The sequence below is a fragment of the Oncorhynchus kisutch genome, linkage group LG28, assembly GCF_002021735.2.
Source record: "Oncorhynchus kisutch isolate 150728-3 linkage group LG28, Okis_V2, whole genome shotgun sequence".
Taxonomy (NCBI): domain Eukaryota; kingdom Metazoa; phylum Chordata; class Actinopteri; order Salmoniformes; family Salmonidae; genus Oncorhynchus; species Oncorhynchus kisutch.
Genome location: NC_034201.2, coordinates 25,281,938 through 25,303,106, shown reverse-complemented (window position 1 = coordinate 25,303,106; position 21,169 = coordinate 25,281,938). Strand labels below are relative to the sequence as shown.

The window sequence follows — 21,169 nt, the reverse complement described above, 5'->3', positions numbered from 1 at the left end:
GTGAGGTCTGCACAACGCATCACTGGGGGCAAACTAACTGCCCTCCAGGACACCTACACCACCCGATGCCACAGGAAGGCCAAAAAGATCATCAAGGACAACAACCACCCGAGCCACTGCCTGTTCACCCCGCTATCATCCAGAAGGTGAGGTTGAACATACATTGCATCAAAGTGGGGACCGAGAGACTGAAAAACAGCTTCTATCTCAAGGCCATCAGACTGTTAAACAGCCATCACTAACATTGAGTGGCTGCTGCCAACATACTAACTCATCTCTAGCCACTTTAATTTTGGAAAATTGATGTAATAAATGCATCACTAGCCACTTTAAACAATGCCACTTTATATAATGTTTACATACCCTACATTACTCATCTCATATGTATATACTGTACCATCATATATTTTTATGTACAAATTCTTATTAATTCCTTTACACTTGTGTGTATAAGGTAGCTGTTGTGAAATTGTTAGGTTAGATATTACTGCATGGTCGGAACTAGAAGCACAAGCATTTCGCTACATTCGCATTAACATCTGCTAACCATGTGTATGTGACAAATAAAATTTGATTTGAACAGATTTTTACCTTGTCAGCTAAGGGATTTGATCCAGCAACCTTTTCAGTTACTGTCCCAATGCTCTAACCACCAGGCTACCTGCCGCCCAATTCACACAGAATCCTTTTGAAAACATACTTTTAATAACCTGATATAAGTTGAGGCCCATCCCAGTCTCCCCTTTTTACTGTATGCCTATGCTAACACACACACACACACACACACACACACACACACACACACTGTCTGAGAGTTGAGCTAATCACAGCGCTGTGCGAGCTGCCAACTTAACTTTCACAGCCTTCTCCCTGGGCTCCCGGTGCCCTTACGACGAGACAGACATCCAAAATTACACCGCAATTATGCAAAATCAGTAGTGACTTCCTGCATTTGTCCCACTCCTATGCCACTTTGTACGTGTCTCTCTCTGCCACAGCCATCACGTCTCCTGAAGGTCTCTCTGTAGCATTCGGTTGCCTGACTAGGCTTTGTGGGGTTTGGAAGTGGCACACTGATTCGGTGTGCCTTTAAATAAAATAATAGCCTACACTGCGTACTAACAATTTACTCACATTTAAAGCTCATTCCTTATCAGGGTTGGGGAGTAACAGATTACATGTAAGGGATTACAAAAAAACGAACTGTAGTCTGTTACTTTACCAGCAAAAATATTGTCATCAGATTACAGATACTTAAAAAAAAACATTTCCGTTTAAGAAACGTTTTCAAACAGAATCAGCCTAACGAATACGCTCCGAGTGGACAGCCAGTGAAAACGCACCCTTAGAGCAGATCCCAGTCTGCGGTTCCTCTCTTCTAAAGTCCCCTGTGAGAGCATCTAGTTTTCCACATACAAATAGCATTTTTCACTAGTGCTCAAAGCATGCCATTTCAATAGCACCATTTATTTTTCAGCTTGAACCAATGATCCCCAATCAGTCCTCCATGACAACAAAATCATAAACAGAGTAGGATAATTAGTTCTTCATTTTTGGGTTATGCTTAGGTAAAACAATTAGGCTAATCTATATTTCCAAGTCCTATTCTTGAAGATCAAGGGGTTTTAAATGAATTGGAATGACTGGGACTCCGACAGACAGTTTTTTTTATGTAAAGATACAGACTAATCGTATTATTATCTGAAGTAGAAAGCAATGGGTTAGAAGAAGCCTACATAACCAACACATAAAGTAAAATGCAACATCCATTTATGGTTGGCTATGTAAACTCTAACATTGATTTATCCTGCAAGAGGTCGTTCAATTGGTAATATTCATTTTTTTCCTCTTAATGCCTCTTGACGTTTATTGGGATGAGTCTTCTCCTTATGGTAGAACTGATCAATTTCCTCTAGATGGACCAGCTGCAAAGTCAGAATTGGCTACATTGTAAAAACGTTTGAACTTTTTTGGTAACTTTTTGGTCTTAATTTAAGGTTAGGGTTACACATATGGTTAGCAGTGTGGTTAGGGTTATGTTTAAATCAGATTTTATGACTTTGTGGCTGTTCCAGCTACTAACCTGCACCTCTTAAGGGGAAAGTAATCAGATGACATTACTGAGTTTGGGTAATCCAAAAGTTCTTAATATTTTGGGACAAGTAACTATTAACCGTAATGGAGTACATTTAGAAAGTAACCAACACAACCCTGTTCCTTAGCGACTGATTTCTTTACACGCCACTGACTGAGTCGATGCTGGTTCTTCCCTCTTCATTTACAGTGCCAGTTCGTCATCAAGTTGCTGTGGCTGTAAAATGCATCTGGGATAGACTCTGAGTGGTGTCTTGGAGAAGCGGAGATGGTCCGGGGAGAGACGGAGAACCCCCCGGTGGCGTCACACACCACATTCACACATCACACTTCATGCAAGGATGGATTCCCTCCGAGGCTTTGGCGACAGTAGGGACAGCATCAAGGGAGACCAGGAAAGAATTTGTTTACGTGCATGCATGTGTAAGTGTGTGTGAGTAGGTGGGGGAGGCTACAGTTGCAGTGAGGGGTGGTATGGTAGAAAGATCCCCCCCTCTCCCCTCTCCCCAAGAGGGGGTGCCATTGAGCTCTCCTGCCCTCCTTCCCTCCCGTCAACCCTCCCCCTGCTGTGGTGTGTCCATATGGGCCTGTGGGTGCCGAGTGCTGAGCTCTGCTCCCCATTGTGTTCTCATTTCCTGACAGGAAAAGAAGCGCTCGCTCATTTCACAAATAAAATGTAATAAACTGAAACAGTAAGAAAGAAAGAGAAACAACCCAAACAGATCGAGCTGCCTGGCTCCTCTCCCTAACCCTTGAGGCCTTCCAGAAGTCTTAGAGCATCTCATATATTCTAATGCGCCGCACTTCATGCTCTGCCTTGTGTATAAGGAACAGAGGGAGCAGAAAAATGGACTTTTTCCCTCTCCTTCCCCCTATGGGGAGAGCTGAAATGCTTGTGTACTGTGTCTCTGTATCTGACAATCTGTACTTTGAATCTCGCCGGGTCTCCATTTAGTCATTTGTTTTGCTCCCTAATAAAGCAGTCAACACTACTGCTTTCACATGAGGAGCCATTTCTGAGATCTGGAACACCGTTATCTCTCAGCCAGCTGATGCTCATGGAAAATAAAGTGGAAGCCCCAAATTCCTGAGATGATAAGTTGGGTCTTCGCGAAGGTCAGGGACTTCTCCTGTCCTTGCCAATCGCCCTATTCATCCACAGAGGAGATAAATTAAAATGGCTGCAGGAGTCTCAGGCTGGTGCCTGTGAGCCGGGCCCGTGTGATGTGGGGGGAGTAGTGGGTATTTTTAAACCTGGGGTGATTTAAACAGGGGCGATTAACTCCGTCAATAATAGGCCTGGGGGCCCTCACAAATTGCTCGCTCCAACCACAATGAACGCTAATGGGCCAGACAGGCTGCGGTGCGGTTCCGCCCTGCCTGAGAGAGGTGTACAGGGAGCCGTCTTTCCAGCCCCTTTAACTTCATGAAATGTATATGGCACTCCTTGCTGCTGAATTATAAAGAAGTGCTTTTAGTCGCTGAAGCAGCGTCTTTATTGGGAGGCGTCGGCGATAGACATTTTGAGGGTTCGAGGGTGACAGACATTTGAAGCAAGGAAAATCTTTAAAATAGCCGGCATTACTGTACTTTCTTTCCATTCTGTCTTCTTTTCTTAAATCGCACCATCTACACTCTGTTTCATATTAGGGATTTCCTGTCCAGGGGTCTATATATAGGCCTATATAGCAAGGCAGAGCCGGGCTGATAACAGCCACTGACCAATTACTGAGTCATGGCACGCAGTAGCAGCTAGGAGTTTTATTTAGCAGCCATTTAGAGGGCAGCCAAAATCTTGGGCCGCTCAGTGAGAGAGTGGGCTTTGTTTTAGGAGATCCAGAGCACTTAACAAAATAATACTTTAAGAGCCGACAGGAATAGGAATATAATTAAGTGGTGACTAATTACTGTCAGGGATAAGAAGCTGACTGGGGTGCTGGGTGTAACATGGCAACACAATGGTGCTCATAGAAAGCATTGTGGAGCGTTGGGAGACATGTGATCATCAAAGTGATCAAAACGACAGTTTGATTTCAAGGCGCACGCCTAAGACTACAATGTACAGTTTCCGTTTCCCTGAAGGGATTTCTCAAATAATCAAATATCTCAGTACAGTGGAATTAACTTAATAATACCCATCAGATGAGTTGAAAGTAATAGAATATCTTTGAGCATGAGAGAAATTTGTTGTAAACACAAACGAGGTAGCAAACAACCAATCAAAATAAAGGTGTACCACATGGCTTCTTTTTCTAACAATGTATTTAATTGTTGCACTAAGTAACGCTGCATAGTACTGGTAAATCCTCCTGGAACAGGAAAACCAGAAACAGGACCATGACTCATGGGTCAGACGACTAGTGATGTTCTAGTATGAAAAAATACACTGGTTGGTGTCCATGAGAATGCAGAGAACTCCAAACATAACATATAAAGGGAGTAGCAGGCCTTTTAATTATGTTCAGACTAAACTCAAAACATTTTATATCATGAATTAGTGAGGTAGACTCACAAATGCATGCTCCGAATTAAAAATGCAATCTGACAGTGGCTAAATGTTACAGTCCTCCATCATTACCAAATTAAATATGCACTAAGCAAGACAGAGGACAAATTTGCAGTCGACAAACACTTATCATGCATCTGTCCCCTAAAATAGTTGACAGATTTATGGATGTCACTTTGTTTGGATGAGACATTGCTGCCTGTCAAGAATGAAAGTGCCTCAAGCCAACATAAACACCAGTGTGACCACATCAGTGCCTATTCTAAAGATGTATTCTAATTGATTCATAGGATTGAATTGAAATCCTTTCCTGATTTGACAAAGATTAAAAGTGAATTGACTGTAGTAATTGAGGCAGTGCCTCCAGCCGAGGCAGGCCCCAGCAGTAGCAGTATAGCAACGGAGGCACTCAGAGGAGTCAGGCTGGGCCTGTTCAGATGCTCTCCATAAAGCCCTCACATCGCTAAGCCCTTATTTACTGCAGGAGTGGCACTTGAGGAGGAATTAAGAGCTGGCGCCAGAAACACAGCGCTCACTCCCACACCCCTCCTCCCTGCCTCAAGTCTCACAGCTCACATTATTATCATTAAAGTCCCCTAAATCAATTCTGAAGTTACCATACTTTCAGAGCAGTGCAAGGGGCGCTCTCAGGACAAAATGTTAAATCGGCAGGGCCGCTCTTCCCTGTGGCTGGCCTAGGCTGTCAGGGCGCATTGTCAGGGTCAGGGATTTAAACCCGCCGCGGTCATAGTGGGCATTGCGCCCCCACCCTGCACACCCTCCAGAATAGAGGGTTAAAGCGCTATTGCCATCAGCCGCCCGCAACCTCACCCCCCCTGTCCACCCGCGAATCAGCCCTTGGTGTAAACTGGCTCATTTACTCTCATCCACACCCCCGTGCTCACATTTATGAGGCAATGATACCACAATATCTCACACACAGACACGCAGAAAGTCAGAGATTCAGTACAAGAGACAATTGGCAACATGTTTCTCCCATTGGCAAATCATTATTCAGGAGGCCAATTGCATTCATTTTAGCAGATATCAAAAGGAGCTTTGCATCAGACGATGTGACACATAGCCATACAGGGGAGGTGGGGGGTTATGAAACAGAGAAAGGCATGTCTGCCTGGAGTTTAAGACTGAAGCTCTGATCAGGAGCAGTTTGGCTGGAATATTTTAAGGGGATGCAATTTAAACATGGCTGGGAGCTAGAGAGCCTCATAAAAGGACACAAATAATGGACTCCCCTGGCGAGGGCTCCACTGGGGAAGGGAAGGCTCCTCCAGCAGGAGAGCAGAGCAGCCAGCCAGCAGAAGTCTAGCCAGGCAGAGACAGCACATGTCAGCCTTTATGGAGTGTGTCAGGGGGCCACTGTCTCCCCGCAAAAACAAAATGTCCACCATCCCTCACAACATACACGATGTACAGTAGGATACACACAAACACACATCCTTAAATCGATAAAGGAAAGCTAGGTATTAAATGTTCTAGAGTTTTAAATAGCACTCACCTCTGCTTGGAAGCCCTTTAGCAATGGAGCTACCTGCTTTCGCAGATCCTGCAAGACAAAAAAAGAAGGAAAAGGATTAGCATCGCATAACAATGCTACCTTGTGGGAGAGCAAAACACAATACATTCTCATATGGTGAAAATGGCCACATTCTCTGTTTCCACAGTCTTTAACACCTTGGTCATTGACTTTCATCACCACAGTATTGAGCAGAAACCTCTTACAAACTAACCATATGTTTAGTTTAGCAAAGCCAGGCCCATTTTCACTACATTCTCTCTGCGAGGCAAAATCCCTACTGTCAACTCTGATGGATGAGGGAGAGCGTTGCCTTTTGTTCCCAGATACGGAGCATAGAAACACATTAAACATATGAAAATGGGGATCCTGATTTGTCCAAACCCTCCCAGAGGGAAGGTTTGTTCTCTGGGAAAAGGAGGAAGAAAAACAAAACAGAGTATCACCTTGTGCTGCCCTTGAATGAGAGCAGAGGACGCTGTGCTTAAAGGAAAAGCGTGTGGCATACATTTACTCTCCCTCTCACCCTCTCTCGCCATGACTCAGTTGTTTCTGGTTAAATTACCATTCAAGCAAAAACAGAAAAACGTAGAGACGCTACATGCAAATGTGGGCTCTGTTCATTAATTCACTTCTAAAAGTAATGTTAGGCCTGAAAAATGGTCCAACTTCAACAGCCGACTATTTCTGTAGAGTTATTTGTCTGTTTAACTTGGTCTCGAATCTGTGGCGGATGAAAATAAAAGTTCCATAAACAAGTGAATTTACAAAGTCTCCAATCAAAACAAATGTTGTTCCGACCTTACTCAAGCAATGATGAATCTTACCTTGGGCAACCTACAGTGGAGCGATGCGACACCTCGCCATTAAAGTAGATCTGATTATGGCCAATTTCAATGTCTCTTTTCATTTGAACAGAGCAGGCGTGTTTGATCATAAAATGTAATTAAATGCGCCCCTGAATAAATCTCAGCTGGGCACAAAAAGGCCTTACATGAGGCCTCCCTATAGGAATGCACAGCATGCTCCAAAACAGAACTGACCACTGAAACCGAGTTAGCAGCAGCCAGTTAGTGGAATGCAATGCATTTACACACATGTGCACACACACCAAGTACACTCCTAAAAGACTGGCCCACATTAGTCTGGTGGACATTTCAGTCACCCTCAGGATACAGTATAGGTGTACTCTGACACTTGCAGAACACATGCACAGCACATGCGGGGTCCTGTGACACAGTATAACCTCTGTAACCTATTACTGAAACCGTGTGTCAATTGTGAAATGTACAAAATGCATGAAGGGCCATATATTTTAAGCTGATTTACCCTAACTTGCAGGGTAGACATTACAACTGTGTGAAATGTAGAGCTCTTAAATGCCTATGGGTTTCTGTTGTATCCTCTTCCCCATCTCTCCTCTCGGTTTACTTTCTCTCCCTCCACATTGATGTGTGTAAGTGTGCCTTCTATGACTGACTGATGTTTACACCAGTCTCCCCCCGCTCTTCCCCTCCCTCCCTCCCTCCCTTCAACTAGGGAGCCTCTATGGAAGACTCTGGGGACTGGCTGACCCAGACCATACCATGCTGTGCTAAGCTAACATTAGCGTGATGCTAGGTAGGTACCTAGTGTGCTGGACTTTTCCCAGTCCCCTGGAGGGAGCAGCTGAGCCCGCTGATCTCCCGTCGCCACTGGCTACCGTACAGATCACCTTTATGAAGGGGCCACATGACAAAAAGGAAACATCGCTCAACATCTGGTTTCAACATAACACTCCTGCCCCGGCCAAGAGAACTCCAAAGTCTTTCTGGATCTCGACAGGGAAACACACGCACACACTGCTCGAGATCTGCAAATGCAATTGCCCCAAATTTGATATACAGAGAGCCCCACTGCATAAAAATGATCTTTACTCTGACGGATAAAAAGGCTTGACCAAGTGACCAATAAAAGCTAATCCAGTAAACACTGATCTTCAGGACACACAAGGTTCACAAGGGGTTCAGATGGAGGGAGCAGGTCCATGAAAACCACATGGAAATGCAATTTGTACCTATACATACATATACTGAACCAAAAATATAACCGAACACGCACCAATTTCAAAGATTTTACTGAGTTACAGTTCATATAAGGAAATCAGTCAATTGATATAAATTCATTAGGCCCTAATCTTTGATGTCACATGACTGGGAATACAGATTTGCATCTGACTGGGCAGGGGTGCAGACATGGGTGGGCTGTGCCCAGTCAGATGCATAACTGTATTCCCAGTCATGTGAAATCCATAGATTAGGGCCAATCATAATTCATTTTCCCCCACAAAAGGGCTTTATTACAGACAGAAATACTCCGCAGCACCCCCACTCCCCACCAGACAATCTCACAGGGGAAGAAGCCGGGTGTGGAGGTCCTGGGCTGCCATAATTACATGTGGTCGGTCTGGGGTTGTGAGGCCGGTTAGACGTACTGCCAAATTCTTTAAAACAGTGGTTCCCAAACGTTTATAGTCCCGTACCCCTTCAAACAATCAACCTCCAGCTGCGTACCCCCTCTATAACCAGGGTCAGCACACTCTCAAATGTTGTTTTTTGCCATGATTGTAAGCCTGCCACACACACTATACAATATGTTTAATAAACATAAGAATGACTTTTTGTCACAAGCTGGCTCGTGGGAAGTGAAAATGAGCTCTTATAGGACCAGGGCACATATAATAATATACTAATAATAATCAATCATTTTGCTCTTTATTTAACCAGCTTACATATTAAACCTTATTTGTTAATCGAAAATTGTGAATAACTCACCATAGGTTAATGAGAAGGGTGTGCTTGAAAGGATGCACATAACTCTGCAATGGTGGGTTGTATTGGAGAGAGTCTCAGACTTAAATCATTTTCATTTTAGTTTTTATGCTAGTGAGGGCTGAGAATCCACTCTCACATAGGTACGTGGTTGCGAAGGGCATCAGTGTCTTAACAGCGCCATTTGCCAAGGCAGGATACTCTGAGCACAGCCCAATCCAGAAATCTGGCATTGGCTTCTGATGCATTTGTGGCTTGAATGTGAGCAAGTTCCCGCAGCAGTGTTCCAACATCTAGTGGAAAGCCTTCCCAGAAGAGTGGAGGCTGTTACAGCAGCAAAGGGGGAACCAACTCCATATTAATGCCCATGATTTTGGAATGAGATGTTCAACGAGCAGGTTGAGGTCTTCCACATACTTTTGGTCATGTAGTGTACATCACCTCTCAAACTAAAAGTGATTGTTATGGTGATTGCATTTCTTTTTAATTCTCCACCACCAGGGAGCTCCCTGTCTTGGAAACCGGCCCAGATCTCCAGAGAGGCAAGCCTGCAGGTCCATAACAAACACACTACAATCACAAGGTATCCTCAGAGAGCTGGAGGGAGCAGTGGGAGAGAGAACATGAGAAGGGGGAAAAGGAGGGGAGAGAAAGAGGGTGAGAAGTGTAAGAAGGTAGGAGAAGAGGACAAGAGTCTGATACCACAATGAGTTTACAAGCTTTACTTCAGACATGGCCTTCGTCAGGGATCCCTCCACTGGATGCCTGACACTACTTAACCAATTACCTTCTTAGCACAATGGCTACATTAACACAATTTCTTCTAGGCCAGACTTTCTTTACCCCAGTGACGGTCAGGGACATAGACAATGGCTTCTTTTCATATTCAGCTTTTAAGTAACCCTCGCTCCCCTTTTAATGGTCGACCCACTGAGTGGCCCTCGCTTTGTGTTTGAGTGCATTGGACCTGTGTGGTCATTGTTCAATGAAATAAGCAGCGTACAGTGGAGACCCGGAGGGTGTACTACTCGGGCCTATGAGCTCTCATCTCTATAGTGGAGAGCAGTGATGCGTGGAGAGAGAAAGGGCTACAGCATTAGTCTATGTCATGAAATTGAGAGAGAAAGTGCCTGGGTTTGGTAATATTGCAGCATTTGTGTCATTTAAGGTTTTTTGTCCTGAGTTGAGTGTTTCAAGCGAGGGCACTTGGTCTTTAGAGGGCAGAACATAGCATGTCTAGTCATTGAGGGTGGAGAGCCGCTCTCCCTCCATTTGTTCCTATGGTTTCTTTCTCTGTCCCTGCCATTGGGTTAGCACAGTGGACGGATTTCTCGCGCTCTTACTTTCTCCGTCTTTCTCTCCACACCTACCTCTACCCTCCTTTGCCACTGGGTTACTGTAGCACAATGGCAGTTCTCTCTCTTTTGACCGGTCTCTGCCACTGGGTCTGTGAGCCAAGCGGCTGCTTGCCAAGCCTCACACTGGCTGTGGCCTGGCCTGGCCGAGCACAGGCAGGGGAGCCTAACCCCTGTGTCTGGTCTGAGGCTGGCTACAGGCTGGCTACAGGAGGAGATGAGTCGGCGGTCAGGGGCAAGGGAGCTTGTGACTCAGCCACTGCCCAGTACATCAACACCCGCGAGAGGGGGAACCGCTGGCCCAGACATGACAGAGGGCAAGTAGAGGAAACACAAGAGGATGAGCCAGCAAATCAAAGAGGGAGGTAGGGAGTGAGAGAAACAGAGATTGAGATTGAAGAATAAGATCAAAAGATACGGGAGAATATGAATGCGTATACACTGATGTATACACTGATCTCTTATAGAGATATTGGAGAGACAGATGGGAGATATTTTTTACCAGATCATCCAGAAGAACTGGGCCATGCCTTTCCGCGAAAACATTCCCCAGTCCCGGCCAGCCCCCCGACCCAACACACACAAACCGCTCAATGCATCTTTAATCCAGGGCCGTGAATGGAGGAGGGCTGCGTCTGACGCTCTAGGCCTCTGTTCCTCCTACCACTGGGGTTCTGTCTCTTTCTTTTCCCTACCCTCACTGTCTCTCTGTCTTTCACTTTCATTTTCTCCCTCTCTCTTCGATTATTGCCTTGCGCTGGCTAAGGAGCTCTTCATGTAGGCTGTGTTACGGAGAGAAAGGAAACCGGGGTCCTGATGCCGAGCAACTGAGCTGCCCGTGTTGCTGCCTGCCTGCCGCAGTGTGTGTCTGCTGAACCGTGTGAGTGTGAGGGCGGTACATCATCACCAGTGAGCACATACACACATCAAACTGCAGCCTCACTGTTAGGTTATGCCTATGCTAATGTCTACCTTTTATAGATAAGTGGATAAATGGTATACACTAAGGTATTGTAACATTTACAATATACTCAATACTTGCACATCCATGTATGAAGGACTTATCAAAGTCTAAACTGCGCAATTAAATTGATTGTAACTAGCCTCTTGGCTAAGAGGGAAGGAAAATGACATGTAAATGTATTTCCTTCCCCAGGTAACTTCTGATGGACTGACATGAATACAGTTATCTCAGACATATTCACCTATCCAACCAGAGAGCATTATATTCTCTTTCCCATTGGACAGAGTCCCAGGGAGAACAGGAACGTGTAAACAGGAGAAGGTCAGATGTAGGGTTATGAAACTTTCTGTTCCTGCACTAACGTCTCCACTCCCATTGCATCGAAGGCTAAAAACACCACGGGTTCTCTCACTCCATCTCTCTCTCTGAGGGTTAAGCAGTGGGTAAATTCTCCACCTCCATGGTTTGATGGGGACAGGCTGACCCTTGCTTGTCACTCCCTGAAGATTGGTTGCACAGAGCCCATCTGACAAAGACAGAAGACATTACCCTGCTTATTATTCCAGGGGGCCCGGGCAGGCCAGGCTGGGCGCCACACAGCTAGGCTACCCCTCCTACACCTCGGCAGCACAAAGAGGGAGCAGAGAGCGGGAAGCAGTGATGAATGAGAGAAGACCCCAATGATAAGAGAAACGCTGTCCGCCTTCCACCACTATAGGAAATAGAACCGCGCCCCTTCTAGGAGAGCGCCAATTATGGAGCTCACCCCTCTCAATGACCCCCCCCCCCCGCAGCCATTCACCCCCCTGATAGCAGACACTTTACAAGTCGTTTTACAAAAGAGGTTTTACACACAACCTTGGATGTCAAACATTTTACGGGTTATTTTACTAATGGTGTCTCAAGTAGCAGGCACTTGACGGAGTAAACTAGGCCTATTCTACAAACCCCATCACAATTCCAGGTTGTTGTTCAATTTACAGACACAGTCACTTTATGAGTTGTGGTTAGACAGACAACATTCTACAGAATATCTGAAACCATTATTATTTTACAAACATTGGCCCAACAGCAAACACTATCCTGATACTAGACGCTTTACAAACACTATCCTGATACTAGACGCTTTACAAACACTATCCTGATACTAGACGTTTTACAAACACTATCCTGATACTAGACTCTAGACCCCCAGACACAGACTCAATCAGTTTACAATCAATAGACAAATTCTCCCCCCCCCCCACTGCTCTGCAAACACCGTCCACCGTTCCCCATCTGGAGGAGGCCAGATCCACTCACAATTAAGGGCCAGGCTTTTTGACCTCCCTTCATTGCCCTCCTGCCAAAGGCCAACAACCATTAGGGCAGACAGGGGGGAAAGAGCCTGGTGTGGGAAACTCCAGACATTAAGTATACCGCTCCTAACCTTGTCACAGAAAATGACCAACCGTGGCTAAATCTGTATTTGATAACATGTGAGACCAAAAAGCGAGAAACATGAGGAGTTTAAGGATGAATCCAACTCACTACTGTGGTTGTAAATTGATACGTAACGAACAGGAGGGTTGAGAGTGTGGGTAGTCTCAGGGTCAAGTGGAATGGGGAGGGGGTACGTGAGAGCCGGCCAAAGACACATACACACCCCCCGCCCCCCTGCTACCCTCTCCTGCCCCTGACGCTTGTCTGGGAATGAGGTCATGACTCTCCCATAGTCCCTCACACAAAAGGCTGCAGTGTCGGTGTTGCCCCGTCGATACCCAGAGCCAGTCAGCCTCATGGCCAGCCTCTTTTCCACACAGACGTTACACTGGGCTGGGCCACCATCCACCTCAAAGCTCCACACAATACCATTGATCACTGCCGCTCCCAATAAAGAGACACCCATCCTCATCCCCTGCCCCCACAACACACCACAAACAAAACAAAAGCTGTCCAATTCTCAAGATAGGTTTTTGAATGGCAGGGTTCTTCTGATATAGGAGTATAGGGTTTCATTGTCCTCTGGGATTGGAGTGGAATTCCAACTGAAACCAGACCAGGGAGGGACAACTGTGCTTTTCACACCTTTACCAGGTTCTATTGTGGGCCCTTGGCTTGCCCTTCTTGGATGACTGAGCATGATAGCCACTGAAATAATTTGACTTAACAGGGGTTCTATTGCTAGAGAAGGACACGGCACCAGCAGCTTATGCAAACCCTGGTTACAATCAGCTGCCTTGATAAAAAAAAGAGTAAAATAAAGTAAAATAACAGAAGTGCTCCAAAGACAAATTATAGTGGATCCACCATTTTACAGACATCGCCTGACGACTCATACTGAATATAATTGCACTGCAATATATAGCAGAACGACAGATTTTCACCTTGTCAGCTCGGGGGATCCAATCTTGCAACCTTACAGTTAACTAGTCCAACGCTATAACGACCTGCCTCTCTCTAGTTGCACTCCACAAGGAGACTGCCTGTTACGCGAATGCAGTAAGCAAAGGTAAGTTGCTAGCTAGCATGAAACTTATCTTATAAAAAACAATCAATCATAATCACTAGTTAACTACACATGGTTGATGATATTACTAGATATTATCTAGCGTGTCCTGAGTTGCATATAATCTGACTGAGCATACAAGCATACAAGTATCGAAGTATCTGACTGAGCGATGGTAGGCAGAAGCAGGTGCGTAAACATTCATTCAAACAGCACTTTCGTGCGTTTTGCCAGCAGCTCTTCGTTGTGCGTCAAGCATTGCGCTGTTTATGACTTCAAGCTTATCAACTCCCGAGATGAGGCTGGTGTAACCGAAGTGAAATGGCTAGCTAGTTAGCGCGCGCTAATAACATCCAATAGTCAAAGGTTAATGAAATACAAATGGTATAGAGGGAAATAGTCCTATAATTCCTTACCTGGGAATATTGAAGACTCATGTTGAAAGGAACCACCAGCTTTCATTTGTTCTCATGTTCTGAGCAAGGAACTGAAACGTTAGCTTTCTTACATAGCACATATTGCACTTTTACTTTCTTCTCCAACCCTTTGTTTTTGCATTATTTAAACCAAATTGAACATGTTTCATTATTTACTTGAGGCTAAATTGATTTTAGTTAATGCATTATATTAAGTTAAAATAAGTGTTCATTCAGTATTGTTGTAATTGTCATTATTACAACTAAATAAAAAAAATTAAATCGTCCGATTAATCGGTATCGGCTTTCTTGGTCCTCCAATAATCGGTATCAGCGTTGAAAAATCATATTCGGTCGACCTCTAGTCTGAACCCCGCCCTGTGCAACTGAGTCCTGGACTTCCTGATGGCCCACACCCAGGTGGTGAAGGTAAGAAACAACACCTCCACTTCATTGATCCTCAACATAGGGGCCCCACAAGGGTGCATGCTCAGCCCACTCCTGTACTCCCTGTTCACCCATGACTGCGTGGCCACACACGCCTCCAACTCAATCATCAAGTTTGCAGACAACACAACCATACTACTATGGTTGTGTTGTCTGCAAAATTGATGATTGAGTTGATTACCTGATTACCAAAAATAGCCTGATTACCAATAATAGCCTGATTGCCAATAATGATGAGACAGCCTACAGTTGAGGTGGTGAGGGCCAGGAATATAACCTCTCCCTCAACAAAACAAAGAAGCTGATCGTGGACTTCAGGAAACAGCAGAGGGAGCAGGCCCCTATCCACATTTAAGGGAGAGCAGTGGAGAAGGTGGAAAGCCTTAAGTTCCTCTGTGTACACATAACTGACGATCTGAAATTGTCCACCCACACAGACAGTGTAATGAAGAAGGCGCAACAGCGACTCTTCAACCTCAGGAGGCTGAAGAAATTTGGCTCTGCCCCTAAGACCCTCACAAACTTTTACAGATGCACAATTGAGAGCATCCTGTTGGGCTGTATCACTGCCTGGTACGGAAACTGCACCAACCTCAACCGCAAGGCTCTCCAGGCCCTCCAGGGCACCTACAGCACCGATGTCACAGGAAGGCCAAAAAGATCATCAAGGACATCAACCACCCGAGCCACGGCCTGTTCACCCCACTATCATCCAGAAAGCGAGGTCAGTACAAATACATCAAAGCTGGGACCGAGAGACTGAAAAATAATTTTGCACGCCCAATTCTTCAGTTTTGGATTTGTTAAAAAAGTTAGAAATATCCAATAAATGTCGTTCCACTTCATGATTGTGTCCCACTTGGTGTTGATTCTTCACAAAAAAAATACAGTTTTATATCTTTATGTTTGAAGCCTGAAATGTGGCAAAAGGTCGCAAAGTTCAAGGGGGCTGAATACTTTCGCAAGGCACTGTAACATAGACATGGAATCACTGGTCACTTTAATAATGGAACACTAGTCATTTTAATAATGTTTACATATTACTGTACTCATTTCATATGTATATCCCGTGTTCTATTCTACTATATTCTAGTCAATGCCACTCCGACATTGCTCGTGCTATTATTCATATATTTCTTAATTCCATTATTCTACTTTTTTGTGTGTATTGTTGTGAATTGTTAGATATTACTGCACTGTTGGAGCTAGGAACACAAGCATTTCGCTACACCCGCAATAACATCTGCTAAATATGTGTATGCGACCAATACAATAAGATTTGATTCGATCATTATCGTATCAATTCAGGCAATTTATTGAGATACAGGTTTTTGTCCATATTGCCTTGCTCTAGTGTTCGCATTCGAGAAGTCGTTAGGGAGGAGATAAAATACAGACTGGTGGAGAAGAAACGTCAGTGGATGTGGCGTTTGGCCGGAACGATGTAGATGGGTAGCCTGGCAATTACAATTACAGACACTAGTGGGGGAAAATATAGGTCTGACCATTTGTGTTTGGTCTGCAGTGAATAAAGAGAGGATATTCTATTCAGAGTAAACAAAAGCTAAGGATGGCAAAAGGGAAAAAGGAGTGGGGGGGAACTTTTCTGTTGCAATTAGTTCTGATGAGCAGGTCTGCTTGGCAGCCCGCTATTGAGAGCCTATTTTTAGCCATAGCTTCAGGAGAAAAACCTGTGATGCAGCCATGCAAATCAGAATGAGGGGAAGAGTAGGAGAAACCATGCCCCTCTGCTGCTGCGTGGTGTGTGTGTGTGTCAGTGCAGTCGGCACCTTGCTACATGGAGGGCGCTCACGTAACAAAAAGGGGCAGGCACCACCTCTATGCACCATGCAGTAGAGCAAAAATCCATACCACGATAAACTGAACGATACGTTTATGAAATGAATAAGCATTTATGAATAAGTACTCCTACTACTGTTATTAGCAGACAGGCCTATTTCATTGCAATCTTCACATTCCTCGAATAAAGGCTACTTAATGTTATTATCGTTATCAGTAAAACGTAAATGGTTGGTTTCGTAGGTGTCGATACATTTTGGTTTATCGTCCCAGCTCTAACCTTTAGCCTCTCTCCCTCACACATACATGTCCCACTCTATTCCTCTGTAAATGTCTGCCTCTTTCCTTCCATCTCTCTCTTTCCCCTGTTCAAGGCAGCAGCTGGTCATGCTGAGATGCTGTGACTGAAGTGCCTCAACTTCCCAAAGTCATTAACAGATCAGGCCGAAATGTTCAGTCGCTTTCTTTGACACACCCACACACATACACCACACACACACACACACACGTATTTATTTACCTATCAACAGCTGGAGAGGTCGAAGGACCAAGTGTCAGAAAGGGGAACATGTGGGAACGATCTGTGTGAGGTACCTACTACAACATACTGAGCTAACAGAGAGGGGGGTCTTCACAATTAAGGGGCGATGCATAATTGTTAGCAGTCACTTCAAAAAGGTTACCCAGTGGAAACAAGCCCCAGTCCTCTTGAAACCTTCAAACACTATTTAATTTTGCAAGATGATCATCGGCTGCCCTGTAATTCAGTCAGGAAGCGGTAGCTCAGGCGGCCATTACACAATGGCAGACGCCAACATTACCTCAGCCTAAGCATAAATAACCGCCAATAGTCCTCACACTGAGGATAGCCATTCTACTGTCCTGATAGAGAAAGACCGGGAGAGAGAGTGGCTACATCGAGGAAGAGGAGGGGTAACTCTCTTTGGGATGCGCTGAGTAAATGCTCCGAGCAGACAGTGAAGAGATGATGGGGGAGTGGACGTAGAAAAGTCAGGGAGAAACATTTACAGAGAAACTAACATGGAACACCTCTGAAATATTTAGGGACAGAGAGCGCTATGACTCCAGAGGGAGAAAAACACACACACACGGAGAAATCGAGAGAGACGGATAAAAAAAAGAGGGTTACACCTAAGAGAGTGGGGCATTCGCCCTGAGGCATGGCTTAACAAGAGGTGCCAGCTTTTTGTGGGCTAATCTAAGAGCACCATCGCGCTCTCCCAAAAGTTTGTTTGTTGCTTGAAACTCGTAAATTCAGAACACCAACAAAAAAGTGTGATGGGTCTTTTTGTGGGCTGAAATCTTACTCTGGGAGAGGAGGCCTTTTAGGGTATATACTCGAGGTCGACCGATTATGATTTTTCAACGCCGATAACGATACCGATTATTGGAGGACCAAAAAGCCGACTCCGATCAATCGGCCGTTTTTTAAAATGTATTTGTAATAATGACAATTACAACAATACTGAATGAACACTTATTTTAATTTAATAAATCAATAAAATCAATTTAGCCTCAAATAAATAATGAAACATGTTCAATTTGGTTTAAATAATGCAAAAACAAAACAACATGAAAGCTGGTGGTTCCTTTTAACATGCGTCTTCAATATTCCCAGGTAAGAAGTTTTAGGTTGTAGTTATTATTGGAATTATAGGACTATTTCTCTCTCTACGATTTGTATTTCATATACCTTTGACTATTGGATGTTCTTATAGGCACTTTAGTATTGCCAGTGTAACAGTATAGCTTCCGTCCCTACGCAGCGTTACCCATGCAGAGCAAGGGGAACAACCACTCCAAGGCTCAGAGTGAGTTTGAAACACTATTAGCGAGCGCTAACTAGCTAGCCATTTCACTTCGGTTACACCAGCCTCATCTCGGGAGTTGATAGGCTTGAAGTCATAAACAGCGCAATGCTTGACGCGCAACGAAGAGCTGCTGGCAAAACGCACAAAAGTGCTGTTTGAATGAATGTTTACGCGCCTGCTTCTGCCTAGCACCACTCAGTCAGATAATTGTATGCTTGTATGCTCAATCAGATTATATGCAACGCAGGACACGCTAGATAATATCTAGTAATATCATCAACCATGTGTAGTTAACTAGTGATTATGATTGATTGATTGTTTTTTTATAAGATAAGTTTAAACTAGCTAGCAACTTACCTTGGCTTACTGCATTCGCGTAACAGTCTCCTTGTGGAGTGCAACAAGAGAGAGGCAGGTCGTTATTGCTTGGACTAGAAAAATAATAAAGATTAGATAAAGGTCTAAAATGTATTTATTTTTGTTGCAAAATCGGTGTCCAAAAATACAGATTTCTGATTGTTATGAAAACTTGAAATCGGCCCTAAATAATCGCCCATTCCGATTAATCGGTCGACCTCTAGTACATACTACTGTACAGCAGGGAGACAGCTAGTGGTGTAATGTATAATTAGCAGGAAGGGTGTAACCTGATGACTGAAAACACAATACACACAGCTAACATAACCAAGACACAATAACAGATATCCTCATTTGTTCACCGGACACCCCTCCAGAGTCATCAGGGGATTGTCACCAGAGCGACATCCAAATGAGGGGAGCACCAAATGCCAATACCAGATAAATATATATATATATATATATATATATATATATATATACACTCACACACAGTGGGGCAAAAAAGAATTGTCAGCCACCAATTGTGCAAGTTCTCCCACTTAAAAAGATGAGGCCTGAAATGTTCATCATAGGTACACTTCAACTATGACAGACAAAATGAGAAGAAAACAAATCCAGAAAATCACATTGTAGGTTTTTTAATTAATTGATTTGCAAATTATGGTGGAAAATAAGTATTTGGTCAATAACAAAAGTTTCTCAATACTTTGTTATATAGCCTTTGTTGGCAATGACAGAGGTCAAACGTTTTCTGTAAGTCTTCACAAGGTTTTCACACACTGTTGCTGGTATTTTGGCCCATTCCTCCATGCAGATCTCCTCTAGAGCAGTGATGTTTTGGGGCTGTTGCTGGGCAACACGGACTTTCAACTCCCTCCAAAGATTTTCTATGGGGTTGAGATCTGGAGACTGGCTAGGCCACTCCAGGACCTTGAAATGCTTCTTACGAAGCCACTCCTTCGTTGCCCGGGCGGTGTGTTTGGGATCATTGTCATGCTGAAAGACCCAGCCACGTTTCATCTTCAATGCCCTTGCTGATGGAAGGAGGTTTTCACTCAAAATCTCACGATACATGGCCCCATTCATTCTTTCCTTTACACGGATCAGTCGTCCTGGTCCCTTTGCAGAAAAACAGCCCCAAAGCATGATGTTTCCACCCCCATGCTTCACAGTAGGTATGGTGTTCTTTGGATGCAACTCAGCATTCTTTGTCCTCCAAACACGACGAGTTGAGTTTTTACCAAAAAGTTATATTTTAGTTTCATCTGACCATATGACATTCTCCCAATCTTCTTCTGGATCATCCAAATGCTCTCTAGCAAACTTCAGACGGGCCTGGACATGTATTGGCTTAAGCAGGGGGACACGTCTGGCACTGCAGGATTTGAGTCCCTGGCGGCATGGTGTGTTACTGATGGTAGGCTTTGTTACTTTGGTCCCAGCTCTCTGCAGGTCATTCACTAGGTCCCCCCGTGTGGTTCTGGGATTTTTGCTCACCGTTCTTGTGATCATTTTTACCCCACGGGGTGAGATCTTGCGTGGAGCCCCAGATCGAGGGAGATTATCAGTGGTCTTGTATCTCTTCCATTTCCTAATAATTGCTCCCACAGTTGATTTCTTCAAACCAAGCTGCTTACCTATTGCAGATTCAGTCTTCCCAGCCTGGTGCAGGTCTACAATTTTGTTTCTGGTGTCCTTTGACAGCTCTTTGGTCTTGGCCATAGTGGAGTTTGGAGTGTGACTGTTTGAGGTTGTGGACAGGTGTCTTTTATACTGATAACAAGTTCAAACAGGTTCCATTAATACAGGTAACGAGTGGAGGACAGAGGAGCCTCTTAAAGAAGAAGTTACAGGTCTGTGAGAGCCAGAAATCTTGCTTGTTTGTAGGTGACCAAATACTTATTTTCCACCATAATTTGCAAATTTTTCTCATTTTGTCTGTCATAGTTGAAGTGTACCTATGATGAAAATTACAGGCCTCTCTTATCTTTTTAAGTGGGAGAACTTGCACAATTGGTGGCTGACTAAATACTTTTTTGCCCCACTGTATATGTGTGTTAGAGGTCGACGGATTAATCGGAATGGCCGATTAATTAGGGCCGATTTCAAGTTTTCATAATCGGAAAACGGTATTTTTGGACACCAATTTTGCAGATTTTTTTACACCTTTATTTAATCTCTATTTAACTAGGCAAGTCAGTTAAGAACACATCCTTATTTTCAATGACGGCCTAGGAACGGTGGGTTAACTGTCTCGTTCAGGGGCAGAACAACAGATTTTCACCTTGTCAGGTCGGGCGATCCAATCTTGCAACCTTACAGTTAACTAGTTCCACGCAATAACGACCTGCCTCTCTCTCGTTTCACTCCACAAGGAGACTGCCTGTTACGCGAATGCAGTAAGCCAAGGTAAGTTGCTAGCTAGCATGAAACTTATCTTATAAAAAACAATCAATCAATCATAATCACTAGTTAACTACACATGGTTGATGATATTACTAGATATTATCTAGCGTGTCCTGCGTTGCATATAATCTGACTGAGCATACAAGCATACAAGTAT

At 44.2% G+C, this 21,169-nt stretch overlaps 1 protein-coding gene across 3 annotated transcripts in view; it reads right to left on the bottom strand.

Annotated features, from left to right (window-relative positions):
- Window positions 1–21,169, bottom strand: part of LOC109872440 (homeobox protein cut-like 1) — a 214,550-nt gene that overhangs the window by 113,329 nt on the left and 80,052 nt on the right. For all 3 annotated transcript variants that reach the window (XM_031807406.1, XM_031807408.1, XM_031807407.1), the window contains exon 3: window positions 6,117–6,164. In XM_031807406.1, the coding sequence (XP_031663266.1) occupies window positions 6,117–6,164 (48 nt within the window). The remainder of the gene's footprint in view (window positions 1–6,116; window positions 6,165–21,169) is intronic.